We start from the raw sequence: 15832 nt of genomic DNA, 5'->3' as shown, positions 1-15832 counted from the left end.
TTAGTATCTTTGTTTGCAACACTGCAACTTAAAAAAAAAAACTGTACACATCATAATTCGCAATGTACAATTTCATTAATGTCGAATACATGCCAATCAGAATACGTTCTTCCTTTCCAAACTTAAAAAAGTATAGATTAATTAAGTTTTTGGAAGGACGTTGGTAATTAAAAATATTGAATTATTGATCTTTGTGATAGAAAAACATGTGAGTTATGATGTCTTACCTTATAGCTATAAATATTTCTTTGATCGAACATTTGAACCGTTCTACCACTGAGGTTCACAATCAATCAACTAGTCCTCGTTTATAGATTAAAGGGTATGAATCTATTATTTTGAGTTGAAAGGTATACGATGGAATGAATTTATTTTTGAAAAGAGGAGAATACACTTTGTGGGTGTGAATTGACAGAAATGGAATGTAAAATGGCGACTGACTTCAGGACGATGTTTACTACTAGAAAATAGACTCATCGAAGAAAGCTTTATAGCTGTCTTAACGTTTCTATTTAAATCGCTAACAATCATATTTTCATCTTGATCCCGTATATTACAAACGTGAAATTTAGGAACGTGGATTTAGAAAAATAACTTAAAAAAAATTAATTAATTTCACAATAGTTTTGAATCTTTAAAGATGACACAAAATTCATAAGTATATTCGTAAGTCAATAAACTCATCAAAATTAATTACACTATTTAAAAATACTTGCCAACGAATTAAAAATAACAAATGAAATGTTGAATATTATTAAAAAATATTTTTAAATACAACAGAAATATTTTTAATCGAATAGCATTGCGGTATGCGTGATAGCCTTATTATGGTCGATTCTGAAAGAAATAAAAGACGATTCGCAAGTAATGTTAAACCGCCACAATCGATGATCCAACCATGAAATCGAGATTCAGCGGTATCGCTTATTTTCCGTACCCGATTCGACGATCCGTTTAAGAGCGGAACGAGTGGGTGGACACTATAGGAAATAAAAATAGAATTGTTTTGTGTCGCTCTATTTATATTTGTTTGCGAGTCTCTGCACGACCGGGAAGATCAGTTTGGGATCGTTTTCGTAGCTGGTGAATATTCGAGTATTGTTATATAGGTCACTCATTAAATAATACAACATCAAAATCATTTCTGCTATCCTCTTAATAAAAAGAATTCCCATAAAACCACAGAATTTTCTAAATATCAGAACGATCCATCGATACAAAAGCTTCACAACAAAATTAAAAGAAATAAAACAATATTAAAAACTATTTCTCAATTTCCAATTTAATCTCACGCCAAAAGAAACAAATAATAACTATTTTACTCCATAACAAAAACCACGACATTTTTTTTCAAATTCAACTTATTTCTATACTTAACTTACACGAGAAATAAATAATCAAGATACAGGTCTACCAGCCAAAGCTTCACAGTCAAACCCCAATAGACACCCTCAGCGTTCAAGGAAACCCTAAAAACAAAGTTTCCGCGTCATTGAATGACGTCGTTCCGATTTCTCTCAACTTTCCTCTACCGCGAACGCAACCGGCGGAGTCAGTCCAATTTAACTGGCACACGTTTTCCAACGAATCGGCTGGCTTTCACTCTCTCCTCCCTCGGACGCGTCCTCTTTCCCTCTTCCACGTAACCGCGGTGCCAGGTTTTCTGCGGGGGTGTCAGCTGCCGCGTGTTATTGCCTCGGCAAGACCGACGGACCGAACGAACGACAGATACGATCGATAAAGGGAAATATAGGGAAACGATCGTGCAAAACAGACGCGTCGGTTGAGGTTCAGACAACAATTAAGCGGATTTAGACCAAACAATGACACGCAAGTGACTGCGGGTTCGAAAGGGTCAGACACCGGCACGAAAATAGAATCGAGTTCAGGAACCAGAAGGGAGTACATAAAAAGAAACAGTAAGAAAAACGAGGGAAAGGAGTTCGTGAAAGGAGAGGAGAGAGAGGAGAGTCGGAACCTCTTTTGTGACTCTATTCCGGGGATGTCGTCACCAAAAATGGCGACGTCCACCTGTTCGACGGCTGACCAACATTATTTCTTTCGTCTCGGATTTTATTGATGACCGGCGAGATCGTGATCGTCGACCGTCTGAGAATCGACGGGGATCGATGAAGAAACGTCCGGCGAACACCTTGCCGTCCATATCCAATGATTGTAACCCAACACCCGCGTAGCTCGTCCGCCGGACCGGCGAGCGGAACGGAGTGGAGCCGGCCAAGAACGCTCGGAACTGCCAAGCCACCGACGATAAGCATAAAACTCGCTCCGCGAAGGATTAGCTTTCCTTCTTCTGTAACGCAAGGCCGGTTTCAAGGATTATCGTACTCGAGAAATTAATCTTTGACCCCAAGCCGCCGACGTGTAGCGTTTCAGGAGGTTCCGATGACGTTCATGCCTTTAGGTCATCGGGATTTTTCATTTTGAAACGAGCACGTCGTGAATTTCTTTCGAAATTCAGAGGCGAAATGATGTTTCCGAAATTTGGTGAATAACGAATTTGTACTTCCCTTATGTGCGTAGGTGGCGTTTCTTTTGAATATAGTTGTGTGTCATTTTTGGTTAGATCATTGAAATTCATTGATGGGACTCGAATTTAATAATATTTCGAATTCACGAAGGTGTGTATTCCATCATTTCAATATTTTGAAATAAGTCCAAGTAGTCCTTTCCGAAGTGAAGTTACTGTTTTGGGCACATACTAGCAATAGAATGTGAATATTTATATAGACGGACTCTGCTAGTTTCTGTCACGTTATTTCATTAGCTTCGAGAGCGTAAACTAAATTACGTCTAGCTGAAATGCTTTGAGCAGCCTTCAATTTTGAAATAGAGTGACCAAACCTTATTAATTAAGTGTTTAGGGTGCTGGTACATTCAAGATGTCAATAGGATATTTTATTTGAGCGTCTGGTTACCTCATAATGATCAGTATTTTACATTTTATTTGCTAGGTATCTTTCTTTGTCGATTAATCATTTTCCAAGGAGAATCTTAAGTGGAATATCCAAGTGTCAACTTTTCGAAATGTAATCGAAAATAATTGATTAGGAAATTAGGAGAATTTCCATCGTGATAAAGGAAACTGATTAATTTCTATTCGTTTGTACAGATGCGAGAAGTTGCACGACATGCGACAGAGTGCTGGCCGAACTGGAGAAGATCGACGACGACACGGACCACTTTGGGGTCGACTTCGTCAAGATCAACGACAAACGACTGGCCAAGCAATATGGTATCAAAAATTTCCCAGCCCTCACGTATTTCCGTGAAAAGGAACCAATCATATACGAAGGTTAGTTCTCTCAACATTCAACCCTAATTAAATTACACTCTATCACTTAGCGTCCACAACATAAACGTAAGTTATCATAAATAATGTAAACACAAGTTATAAAAGATATGGTAGGCATGATTATAAATAAATATTAAAGAAAACTGATATTTAATCTCTTTACTTCAAGAAAAGAGACAAAGAAATTGCTAATTAAAATTTTGTCAACATTCTTTTTCAATCATTTTCCTCAGGATATTTAATTCCAAAATTAGAAAATAATAACATTTATATAGCGACCGTTTTTTGAAAAGTATTAAGAATTTTATAGAAATTGTTTTAGTTATACGAACAGTATAAATTGTTATTTATAATGTTGCACGCACAATGCACTTGAAAGTAATATGAAACAAGTCGCAGATCATTCCACGGGACCCAATATTTACTTCGCGTCTGCACGCATGACGAACAAAGGCGGGTAGTAATGATTCCAAATGGCTAAAAGTTCGCCAAACTTTTATTGGAATCCGGCCGCGATCTCGGTAACCTTGCCAGGTATGAGAAACAAGGTTCGAGACTCGGTGCGTTATAGTACTTGACCCAGAATCCATATAACAATCGTCGGTATTCTTGAATTCTCATAGTTTCTACACTTTTCTGGATCAAAAAAACAATAATGTATCATCATCAGCCAACGCGTACATCAAAATGTCTCTTGAAAGCCTCAGCAAACAATACTCGCAAAATAATACCAGGAAACATCCCCCTTAATAACATTAACAGAAACTCTTTCAAATCATTTCCACTCCGAAAACTCTGTTAGAAAATTCCGTCGCTACAATGTAACCCCTAACAATTTCTCCAAATTGCGTTCACCGCATTGTACAGCTATAAATATAATTTTCTCGTACCTTGAAATACAAACGTAATCCTGCGCGTTAAAATTCTACGTACCGATACCGATATTATCTACCAAATGGCTCCAACATAGTTCCCCAACGCACGTGTAACCATTTCGGCGCGTAAACAAGTCCGAAAATATGAATATACGAAACTAAATCGGATGCCCGTTAATAATCCAGGGGCTGACGTCCGAACGGCGGACGTCGGGCGCAAAAGTTGCGTTAATCGATCAAAGAATCGTAGATTTTCGTAGCGGTCACACCTCTGGTCTGACCATCTCCGTTCCCTGGCAGCCGTCCCAGGCTTTGGTATTCGGTCCGGTGTGCCTGTAAAACAGCAGCAACCGTATGCTCGGACTTTTGTTCGACAAACAACCCCTTCGACACGAAGATGATCCTACCGCGGCGCGGACCATCGCGTCGCTCGCTTCTCCCTATCGATATGCACGAGCTCTGGGCCAACAGTGACGCATCCGCGGCGAAGAGAAATTAATAGAGTACAAGGAATGCACTTGTTACGTAATCGAGGCGACGCTGTGCGCCGTGTTCTGTATCTCACGGTTTCATTGAGCCGCTCTGGCTGTCTAGCTCTCTACATTTAGACCGGGGGACGCTTTCAGGCGGTCAGAAGCGAAAAGTTTCTGCTACAATGTGACGGCGTCCGTCGATCGCAACGAAATTCCCAATGAAACGTTGCGGATTTCATTCTACACCGTTCACAGGTTTCTCGCGACGTCGAATTTCGGATTCGTGGGATTCTCGGGTAACGGGTATTTTCGGTTTTTAACCTAGATATTACTGACACCGCCTTCCGCGGCATTGCATGGCTCTGTCGCGAGCTAGTTTTGTTTGGAATATATAGTAAATAGATTTTTAATGAGCCCTGGATGGAAATCAATGTTTCCCGAAGGGACTAGGTTGTGTGAATCATAAAGGAACTTGATGCGAGATATTTAATATGGAATGTGTAATGAAATAGCTGTGGGTATTAAGAGAAAATTGTGTTTTTCTTGATTGCAACTCTGGAATGCTGGACTTTTTTCGGTTAATCGTTTTCCACGGTTTTATATCTACGCGATGCGTTATGGAATCTGAATGTAATCACCGGAATAAGAAATACTACGGTTAAAGAATATTATTACTATATAATTATCAATTCAAATTTGACTGTATAAGTGAATTTTTCTTATAGAAACCCTCACTGACGAAACACGAACGCGCAAATGTTAATCTATTAACTCCTTTTCCTATAATATCATGTGACACTCACGATAGAAATTTTAACCTGAATTTGTCAAATCCAAATATTGTTTACTTTCCTTTAATATATACTAAACATTACTTTTCTATCGTCAATCGTTAACATTTCTGTCTCATCAATGATTAAAGACCCAAACCCAATAACAAAGAAATTTCTTTTAAATACAAATAGTTAAGAGCAAATCAAGCGCATTAACTATGAAATCTCAAAAAATTAAAAATATAGAGTCAGCTAATTTACCAAACGAGCAATTTCAATTACGAAAGAAATCATAGAGAAAACGATCGATTAAAAAGATCCGACAGCTTTAATGGAACGCGTTCGTGCGCTCGGTTTGAGAAAGAAAATCAGAAATTGGATGCGGTTGGCCACCCAACGCGGAAGCAGACCGCGGTACAGGTGTGATCATCAATCCTGCTACATTGTGGTCAGCAAAGCCCGCGTTTGGCAACGCGAACGTGTAGATTTATTAAACCCGATCCACGAAATATCCGGACGGGGCCGAATTCCCGGGAGGACGCGAAAGGGTGCGTCGAACGAGTTGTCTTTCACCGGAACGTCTCGGTTGATTTTTCGTTCGATGATGTAACGACAGGTTGCATCTATTTCCATTGTACCTAATGCAACGCACCGCAATAGACGTCTATTTTCGACGCCTCGGGATGGTAAACAGAAGCGGCAGGAAGTCGCAATTAGGGGTATATTATTAACTCTTTAAGTCTAACTGAAGTTGTAACTTAACACCATCCCCATTCCGCGCGCGCGGTGGCAACGGGGAAAAAAATGTTTATTTTCGGAATGGGAAATACAAATAAATAGTCGTACAGGGGAAAGCAAACTATCATCTCATCGCACGGTTTCCCCGTTTAACGGAAACATCGGTGGCCAGGCAAAATAAATAACTCGGGATGAAGGAACGTCGTCGTGGCTTAGTTTTCTTGGAAATTTTGCTTGTTCGAAATCAGTGGTATTACATAATAGTTTCTATGTAGAAGATCATGCTGAAATTGACCTTTCAACGTCGAGTTCTGAAAAATAGATGTGCTATACTAAAAGTCGACTAAATATATTTCAATGTATTATGTGCGTATTTCAGGAGACTTGATGGACGAAGAAAATGTCCTAGACTTCCTGACGAGTCTAGAGGCAATGGACTTGCCCGATCGTATTGAAGAGGTAAACTCGAAGATTCTGCAGAAGATCGTCGAAGACACAGAATTTGTGGCAGTCTTATTCTGTGAGTTCCCTCATATGGTCTTGTTATGTACAGAAGAAACTGTTTTACGATACATACACCTGTCTTACACTTAGTTTCATTTTCATCGAAAAGAGCGTGAAAATCAATTTTTGTGAAAAAAAGGAATGAATGAAAATAGAATTCTTCTAATGGTTTGATAGAAAGTGAGGTTGAATCGTTCGATTCGTTTCGCATTGCAATCGAATGAGATACAAACGATTTTATTTCTGTCGGATCTATGTGATCGCTCTTCACGGTGAAAACAAACGAACCGCGAATTCTTCTCTTCAATCACCCACAGAATTGATCATTCCAGCCATGTACATAGTTTATCTTCGCGAAAGATCAAAGCAGCATATATATTTACTCATGTACATACGTAGTGTACAGTACGAGTACTTTAATTATTATTTTGTTCTACAACTAATATCCTCATGTAAAGACGGCAAATACATAACAACGACAGCGTACAAAGGATTAACAGGGCTTTGCAGGATTTCCAGCGACTGCGGTTCTGTTAACAAGTTCCGATACGATTTCTTTGTTTTTTTGTCACTGATATTCGCTGCTTACATGAGCGACGATTAATACAATAATATTTTGTAGGGAAGAAGGTTTGGTATTACTAACAACAACTTTTTTCATTAGACATTGAAAGCGAAGAGTAATTAGCAAGAAAAGTATTCAGTCGTACGTACCTAATGGAACTATCGAAATTTATTACAGTGCATCTTGTAGACGATTTGATCTTTTGGTTGTTAATATTACAAACTACGTACATTGTACTCGCCTTCGATCCCGCCTTAATGCTCTACGTAACTTCCATTACGAAGGAAAATTTTCTTCAATGGAGAAAGAGAGGTTTCTCAGTATAAAAACACGATAACTTCGTACCAACATAGAAAATTCTTTGAAATCTGAAAATATAAATTGTTCCTATCGCATTAAAGATTTACAAAGTACTACATTTCGAATTGGTGAAACGAAGGATTTCAAAAACATTCAGTATAAAATTTTAAAAACATTCAATGTAGTAAGTATCCAGTAATAAAATAATCAATTTTTCGTATTAGTTAGAAGAAAAATACAAGATCTCTGATACTAAGAGTATTTGTACAGAAATTTGTACAGGAATACAGAATTAAATCTACACAGTTTGAAGATTTGTACAGAAGCATGCAATCTAATGTAGACAGTTGTAAACATTTGTACAGAAATACGCAATCTAATCTACAACGGTTTTGTAAAAACTTGTATTATACTATTCCCAAAATTTTCCTCCGTTCAAAGAGCGCCGTAAATGTCTGGTCCACCTACCAAGGAATCCCGTCGATTCCTCTGTCGATCGTCTCTCTCCCACTGTCTGCGAACATTTGTTATTGTCCGTTGTGGCGAAATCAACGCATCGCAAAGTGAACAACCGGAAACCCCAATAAGAAAAAGCTTAAAGGCTGCACTTCGAGAATGTCTTGCAATTGTATTATAGACAGTTTCCAAAGAAGGTGCATCCACTTTGCGGTTCGGTCCACTTGCGAGATACTTGTAAATAATACATATATGTGAAACGTTCTTGTGTGTGTTGATATGGATAGGTCCGGATTCGCAGCGGTGTGCTGGCGTCGGTTCTAGTAAGTACACATTCAAACGAAGTCGTTCTTACATATGTTCGTAAAGCTTTCGTTCTCGATGCTTGCACACGTATCACAATGCACGAACGAAGATCTTGGAGAACAACAAAACATCAGAATTTATATTTGATCACCAGACCGGATCTTTATGCAACGTTTCATTTTTATACGCGGTTTTGTAAGAATCAGGATAAAGGAAAAATTAGTATTTTATTTCTTTGGCTAACACTGTTAAATTGAAGATTGTTCATGTAAATATTTTTGTATATTTTACACATTTTCGAATGCTGTCAATACATAAGGATCCACGATCTAAGGTAAGTCGGGGAGAGATGGCCTAGTTTTTTAAAAAGATCTAATATATTCTAAATATTATTGATACATAACAAAAAATCAAACATATTTATTAACATAATTATCCCTATATAAGAAGAATAGTTAAATAGGTACCACTCAAAGAAATTGAAAATATTTGACAATTTTAATGAGTCATTTCGCCCGGAATTACGCTATTGATCACTTTAAAAGTGTGATTGACAATTTTGTTGTTCTCGAACGAACCAGCAGTGACTTCCTGCTTGTATGTCTCCTCATATGTATTTACATGCCCATCCCACGTAACGATGTTTATTAATAAACATTTGGACAAATTGCATCGCTTGCAGCAATCACTTAAATTTCTCTCTGTCGCGATAGACAGATTCAAAATCCATAGGGTGAAAGGAAACGACGAATCGACAGATATTTTTAACGGATTCCCGTGAAATTTTTATGAAACATTTTCACGTGTAATACCATGAAACATGTAACGTGATATTACAATTTTTGTCCGTATTATCCTGTAAAAAGTATGAAACACAATGGGCTCTTTTTCAGTTATTAATTCCGCGTCGTGTGTGCATTGGAGGACATGATTATAGAATAGAATATGCATCCACCCCCCTAGAATAGAATGAATGTGCACCATAACTGAGAGAAATTTTTCATACTAATCCAAAGTGTTTTCGGGTAACGAATTTCTTTCTATACAGTAAATCGAATCCATTACCGTAAATCGAAAAGAATGATTGAACAGTTGAATTTTGATACATTGGAAATTAATTGAATCTCTTTCGCAGACAATTCTGCGATAAATTCGAATCTGATACGGTATTCGTGAAGGTAATTTAAGGATGAAAAGCAACACAGATACGATTATCCTCGAAGAGGTGAAAAGGAAGAAATCGAGTCGGAAATTGAGCCGATTTGGCCTTTATCCGATTTGATTTTGTCTTCCGATCTCGGTATTCAACAAAGCTGTCTAGTAACACTGCTTTTTATTTTAAATGGGACAGACAAACCAGACTGCAAAAAATGTCTCAAGGCCCTTCAAGAACTGGAGAACATCGACGACGAAGCTGATCAGTTGGGTATCGGGTTCGTGAAGATCGCCGACGAGCAGCTCGCGGATGAGTACAATCTGGGCCCACTTCCAGCCTTAGTCTACTACAGGCATCAAATTCCTATTATTTACGAGAGTAAGCGATCTTAACAATTCTCTATATCTTCTGATATAAATCCTCAATGAACTGAAATTCATTTTTAACTTTGAGAATTGAAAAAAGAACTTTAAAAAGGAATGAGTATTCAATGACAACGCCCAGTTTTCATTTAAGATTAAAGAAGATCAAATTCTTATATAGAATACCTTTCTTCGAAATGCTGAGAATCATTAAATTCAAATTGTCTAGAGATATGTTGATTTTAAGAGAAACTGTAACTAACAATTGATTAAAAATTCGTGTAGATGAGCTTAGCAGAGAAGAGGACGTGCTGGAATGGTTGGTCGCGAACAAGAGCACTGGCGACGAAGAGGATGTGATCGAGGACGTCACTGCCAAAACCCTGCAGACTTTAATTGGAAACATTGACAACCTGGTCGTCTTATTTTGTATGCAACATTTCTTTAAATATACTTTTTAATATGGACCTTTCATGGTTTGGCTTAATTGTCCATTATTGTAAGTCCTGTACAAATTTCAAAGTTCTAAGATACTTATTATAGTCCTTAATTTAATATATAAATGACACTTTAGCCAAATCTTCATATCAGTTTGCAATAAAAATTAACGACCATAGCGAAGTCGTGAAAAAATAAGATTTTTGACAGGTCCGTATTGTAATGGATTAATATTTTATTCGGTTATTGATCATTTTATTTCATGAATCTCTTAGACGATCACGGTGACGAAGATTCGATGCAGGTGTTGAACGAGCTAGAAAAGATCGACGACGACTGCGATAAGCACGGGATCCAGTTCGTCAAGATCGACGACGAGAAGGCGGCAAAGGATTTCGGAATCGATAACCTCCCATCAATAGTCTATTTTGAGAAGCAAATCCCGAATGTTTACGATGGTGGGTAGGTGGATCGACCAGAGTTGGGGAACGATTCAAAAGAGGATTTGAAGGGTTTCATGGGCAGAGTTTCCTGTAACTATGGGTATAGTCGAAAAGGAACTGATTCCACATTGTGGCGAAGCAGTTAGAAGTAATTTTGATTGTTAACCCCTTCTCCTATAACATCGAGTCAGACTCGTGATGAAAATTCTCAATCGAATTCGACGAATCTACATGTTATTTATTTATTTTTCATATAAATGAAATACTACTTGTCTATTATCAGTCTTTAACCTTTGAAGTAAACGTAGACACAGAATAAGCACCAAATTATTTTATTTTCTTGTAAATCATTAACAGTCAAATAATTCCATCAAGCACAGTTGTAAAAGAGATCATAAGACAAGGGGTTAAAAGTAGGAATAGTTTAGTATCTGTTTATGATTTGAATTTTGAACAGGTTTCTTTTTTAAACATACTGAAATATGTTCGAGGAATATAGTACAAAGACGAATGAATATTTTCTACATTTCTGATTTTTTTTGTAAACAGTCTCCTCCTTTTTGAATGTTTGGTCAATACTGTAGGACACCTTGTATAATCGGAAATAGGATAAAATAAAATTCTATGATCGCAGGAGACGTCGAGAACGAAGACGAAATCCTGGAGTGGCTACTGTCGCAGTTGGAAAAGGATGAAATCGAAGACATCACCGACGAAATGTTGGATCACTTGATCAAGGATGGAAAAACCATTGCTGTGTTGTTCTGTAAGTTACCTCATTCGTATTTAATTCCACTGTGGAACAAATTTGAACTTTTTTTGTTTTTTTACAATAACCACTAGGTGATTCTTATAGAGTTCCTTACCCTAAATACGAATCCGAAAACCAAATTGCTGGGTCACGTACAGTTTTCCACTTTTAACTAATTAGAAGGATGAAGCTTATTTAAACTGTAACATAACATAAGATATCCTCTTCATCTGCCACAACCTAATGAAATTTCACGAATTGTCTATGGCAATGTCGATTAAAATTCCTAATAAAAATTTACCAGATGACAACAACGACCGGAAGTCCCAGAAGATCCTCAACGAACTGGAGAACATTGACGACGAGTGTGATCAGCTTGGAGTGATCTTCGTAAAGATCGATAACCCGGAAGAGGCTAAAGAATATGGTATCGAAAAGATGCCGAGCTTGCTCTATTTCGAAAAAGGAATTCCGATATTATATGAGGGAAATCTAGAAGACGAGGAGAAGGTGCTGAAATGGTTGGAAGATCAGCAGAAGAGTGATGAGATCGAAGACATCACCGACGAAGTGCTCGACATGATCATCGAAAAGATGCCGCACGTGGCCGTACTATTCTGTCAGTAATTAATTAAATGAATTAAATTACTTTCCATCGAAAGGAATTATTACATTCGATTAACTGTATTATTATTTCTTTCGGACAGATGACAAGGATCAAAAGAAGAGTCAGAAGGTTCTCGGCGAACTAGAGAACATCGATGACGACTGTGACCAGCAAAACATAGCGTTCGTGAAGATTAGCGACCCCGATGAGGCGAAAGAGTACGGCATTGACAGTTTACCTACACTGGTACTCTTCGAGAGAAAAATACCGCACGTGTACGAAGGTACATTTTTTTTATTGTTCTAGTTTTATTAATCTAATAACTTATAATAATATAAATGTAATAACGGTAATAAGTAAATAAGTGTATATAGTAAAAAATTATACGAATCGATGAACTGAAAGGAAAGGAAAAATGTTAATCTTTTGCTTAGTTAACGAATAATGTGAAATTCGAAAATTTCAAATCATGGAATGAAAAATATGATTGATTCTTCAGGCGATCTGATGAACGAGGATCAGTTGCTGGGCTGGCTGCTGCATCAGAAGAAGCACACGGAGATACCGGAAGTGACGGACGAGATGATGGAGAAGCTGATTGAGACCTCGCCGTTCTTGGCAGTCCTGTTTTGTAAGCGATCGATTCGTCTTTCTACCTCCTTTTAACATTCTTCCACTGTTACCGGTTAGGTAGGTGCTGTTGGTCGATTGCGGGCGAAAACGAGACACGAATTGATTCCTTTCCGTAGACGACAAAGAAGACAAGCAGGACATACGTGTTCTGAACGAGCTGGAGAACATCGACGACGATTTGGAAAGGGAGGAGATCGTCATCATCCGGATGGACAACAAGGCCGAGGCGAAGGAGTACGGTATCGATCATTTTCCGACTCTGGTCTACTTCGAGAACAAAATCCCGGCCATTTACGAGGGCGATCTTCTGAACGAGGATGAGGTCCTCGAGTGGCTCATCGAGCAGAAGCACACAGCCACCATCGAGGAAGTCACGGACGAGATTTTGACCGATCTGATCGAGGAACACGAATACGTCGTCGCGTTTTTCAGTACGTATATCGTTCGTCGCGTTTAAAATTGTCTTTCTTCGTAGAAAAAGGTGCTAACTTCGAACTTCCGCAAACTGCAAACGTGTTTTTTAAGTCGAAAAGAACGATAAGATGCATCTATACTTCAGATGTTTACTTTAAATGTGTCTTTAAACGATGTTCAAACATTCAAGATGGCTACCATTGGCAGCCATATTGAATATGTATCGTGAAGGAATATGATGAAGGAAAACTATAGTATCTGGTAGATAGTGAATGTTCAAATACAAATTTTTTAGAATTGTTCTTTTAAATGAAACGATTTAGGCACGTTAAACGTTTCACATTAATGCTCGTGTCAATACGACCAGGCGGAGACTGCGATGAAGGAGACCACTGCGACAAAGTGCTCGAAGAACTCGAGAACATCGATGACGAGCTGGACGAGACGGGCATCATCTTCATCACCACAGAAGACACTGGAGTCGCGAAGAAATACGGGATCAGAAGCTTCCCCACCCTGGCCTTCTTCAGAAACAAGGAACCTTTAATCTTCAAAGGTGACCTTGAAGACGAGGACGAAGTGCTGTCGTGGATCACCGACGAAGATACTCTGGAGATCCCCGGGAAGATCGAGGAAGTGAATGCTAAGATGTTGGAAAGTATACTGGAAGAAAATGATTACGTCGTTGTCTTCTTCTGTGAGTACAAAAATTCATTGAGTTATTCGTTAAAGTGATCGACTCCACAAAGTGAATAATGAATAGAGCTTGATGAAACTACATAAGCGTTACAGCATTAAAATTGAAAAACCTTTGAAAAATAAAGTTAATCACTTTGAAAGACTCAACTGTCTTAGCTGCGTGATGAAAGCAATTGTTTACTGTAATCGTCTTCATTCTAGACAAAGAAGGCGATAAAAAGAGCCAGAAGATCCTACAGGAGCTAGAGAATATCGATGAAGAGTGCGAAGAGAAGGACATCGACTTCGTGAAGATCTCGGACGAGGGTATCGAGAAGGAGTACGATCTACCGGGTCTACCGGCATTGGCGTACTACAGGCACAAGTTCAGGCAAGTGTACACTGGCGACATGATGCACGAGGAGGCCATTTTGGAATGGATCCTGGAGCTCCGTACCCAAACCCCAGACGTGATCGAAAGCGTGGATAGAAAGACGTTACAAGTTCTCATCAACGACGTCGAGCATCTCGCTGTATTCTTTTGTAAGTCTGCTCATCAACGAGTGAATCTTTCTTTTTATAATTCCTATTTCATTTCGAAAGTATTGTGCGCTAAAGAGAGCAACGCAAAGGGGATACGAGATGTTCGAAGAGTAATTTCTGACAATGATGTCTCTTTCGACAGACGATGATAAATGTGAGTCGTGCCCGGAAATCCTCGAGGAGCTAGAAACCATTGACGACGACACCGATAAACACGGTATTCAGTTCGTAAAGGCGAACGATGCTAAATTAGCCGCTGAGATCGGTGTGTTCTCATTCCCAGCTCTCGTTTATTACGAGACTGGCGTCCCCATCATGTACGACGGTAAGTCTCAAATGCTTCATCCTTGGCTTGTTCGATCACGATCAACACCCTCCCTCGGACAGATCGTCTTTGTTTCTTTGCTTAAAGGTATTTCTAGTTTCGTTTCAGTCGTCTAGAGGAAACAAAGACCGTAGAGATGTCTTCTCTACACTTTCCCGTGAAAAATATCATCCTCCCCAATAATTGTTCTTCTTTAATGAAGAATATAAGAGTTTCTAAAGCACAAAAAATTCATTATTCGCGAAAGGCTAATTGTGGATAAAAACATTAACGCTACCTTGACACATTCAGTACCACTTGAAGTTAGGAAGACGAGGAAGTAAGATAACTTTCAACAAGGTTCATAAGATCATTTTTCAATTACTTAAGTCTTAGTCATTTAGGTTATTTTTAGACACAAGGAACTATATCTATGTGAATCACACGTAACCTTAAACGATTGTTTTGCAAAAGGGAAGTTTAAAATACGGACAGTAAGTATCCTAAGAATAGCAAAGACGATATAACATTTTCACCTTACAGACCAGGTTCTGAATGTGTTGAAAGCTACAAAAGAGATAGCAGTAAAGAAGGAAGAACAACTGGCTATCCTTTCTCCTAACAATCCCATAAGAACCCAACGAACCCCCCAAAATAGATATCTAAAAGCCCCGCTCCAATGATCACGGTGCACCGTGCAACTGAGCTGATCCTGATATGCGTGTGTGCCTTTTGTAGGTAATCTTAAGAACGAGGAGAGAGTTCTGGAATGGCTAATCGAACAGAAAAGTAAGGAGATTTCTAGGATGATGATTATTATTACTGGTGTACTGTTCTTTGTGACGTTAATCTCGGTCGTGACCATACCACCCGGCTACGAGTACAATACTCACGCCGTGGTGATCACCCCGATCACTCTGCCATACCCGCGGTTGCCGTAACTCGGCAAACATCAAAGGGAACTTAGAGTCAGAGAATCATGTTTATTCCGTGTGCACTTGTCTTTACCTATATACATACATATATATATACATATATGTATATATTATATATCTGATTATATATCTGATTATATATATATATGTATATTGTTATATATATGTATGTTGTTAAATGTTGTACGCTTCTATAGTTGATAGAGGATCGGCGGTGTGGACAAATGATAATAACGAAATGTTGCTCGATTTCGGAACACACGAG

General features: G+C 38.5%; 1 protein-coding gene across 7 annotated transcripts in view; it reads left to right on the top strand.

Moving 5' to 3' along the window:
• hlk (hulk) overlaps positions 1 to 15832 on the top strand; it is a 43186-nt gene that overhangs the window by 11029 nt on the left and 16325 nt on the right. For 4 of the 7 annotated variants that reach the window (XM_031990274.2, XM_076371098.1, XM_076371100.1 and 1 more), the window contains exons 2-16: positions 3131 to 3313; positions 6552 to 6692; positions 8285 to 8320; positions 9655 to 9837; positions 10107 to 10250; positions 10535 to 10717; positions 11337 to 11468; positions 11758 to 12072; positions 12161 to 12343; positions 12560 to 12691; positions 12810 to 13124; positions 13475 to 13804; positions 14008 to 14328; positions 14471 to 14653; positions 15371 to 15421. In XM_031990274.2, the coding sequence (XP_031846134.1) occupies positions 3131 to 3313; positions 6552 to 6692; positions 8285 to 8320; positions 9655 to 9837; positions 10107 to 10250; positions 10535 to 10717; positions 11337 to 11468; positions 11758 to 12072; positions 12161 to 12343; positions 12560 to 12691; positions 12810 to 13124; positions 13475 to 13804; positions 14008 to 14328; positions 14471 to 14653; positions 15371 to 15421 (2832 nt within the window). The remainder of the gene's footprint in view (positions 1 to 3130; positions 3314 to 6551; positions 6693 to 8284; positions 8321 to 9654; positions 9838 to 10106; positions 10251 to 10534; positions 10718 to 11336; positions 11469 to 11757; positions 12073 to 12160; positions 12344 to 12559; positions 12692 to 12809; positions 13125 to 13474; positions 13805 to 14007; positions 14329 to 14470; positions 14654 to 15370; positions 15422 to 15832) is intronic. The other 3 variants (XM_076371099.1, XM_031990275.2, XM_076371097.1) reach the window with 2 other exon arrangements.

Source organism: Nomia melanderi, chromosome 9 (assembly GCF_051020985.1).
Source record: "Nomia melanderi isolate GNS246 chromosome 9, iyNomMela1, whole genome shotgun sequence".
Taxonomy (NCBI): domain Eukaryota; kingdom Metazoa; phylum Arthropoda; class Insecta; order Hymenoptera; family Halictidae; genus Nomia; species Nomia melanderi.
Note: the sequence above shows the minus strand (reverse complement) of the source record. Positions and strands in the feature narration are given on the sequence as shown.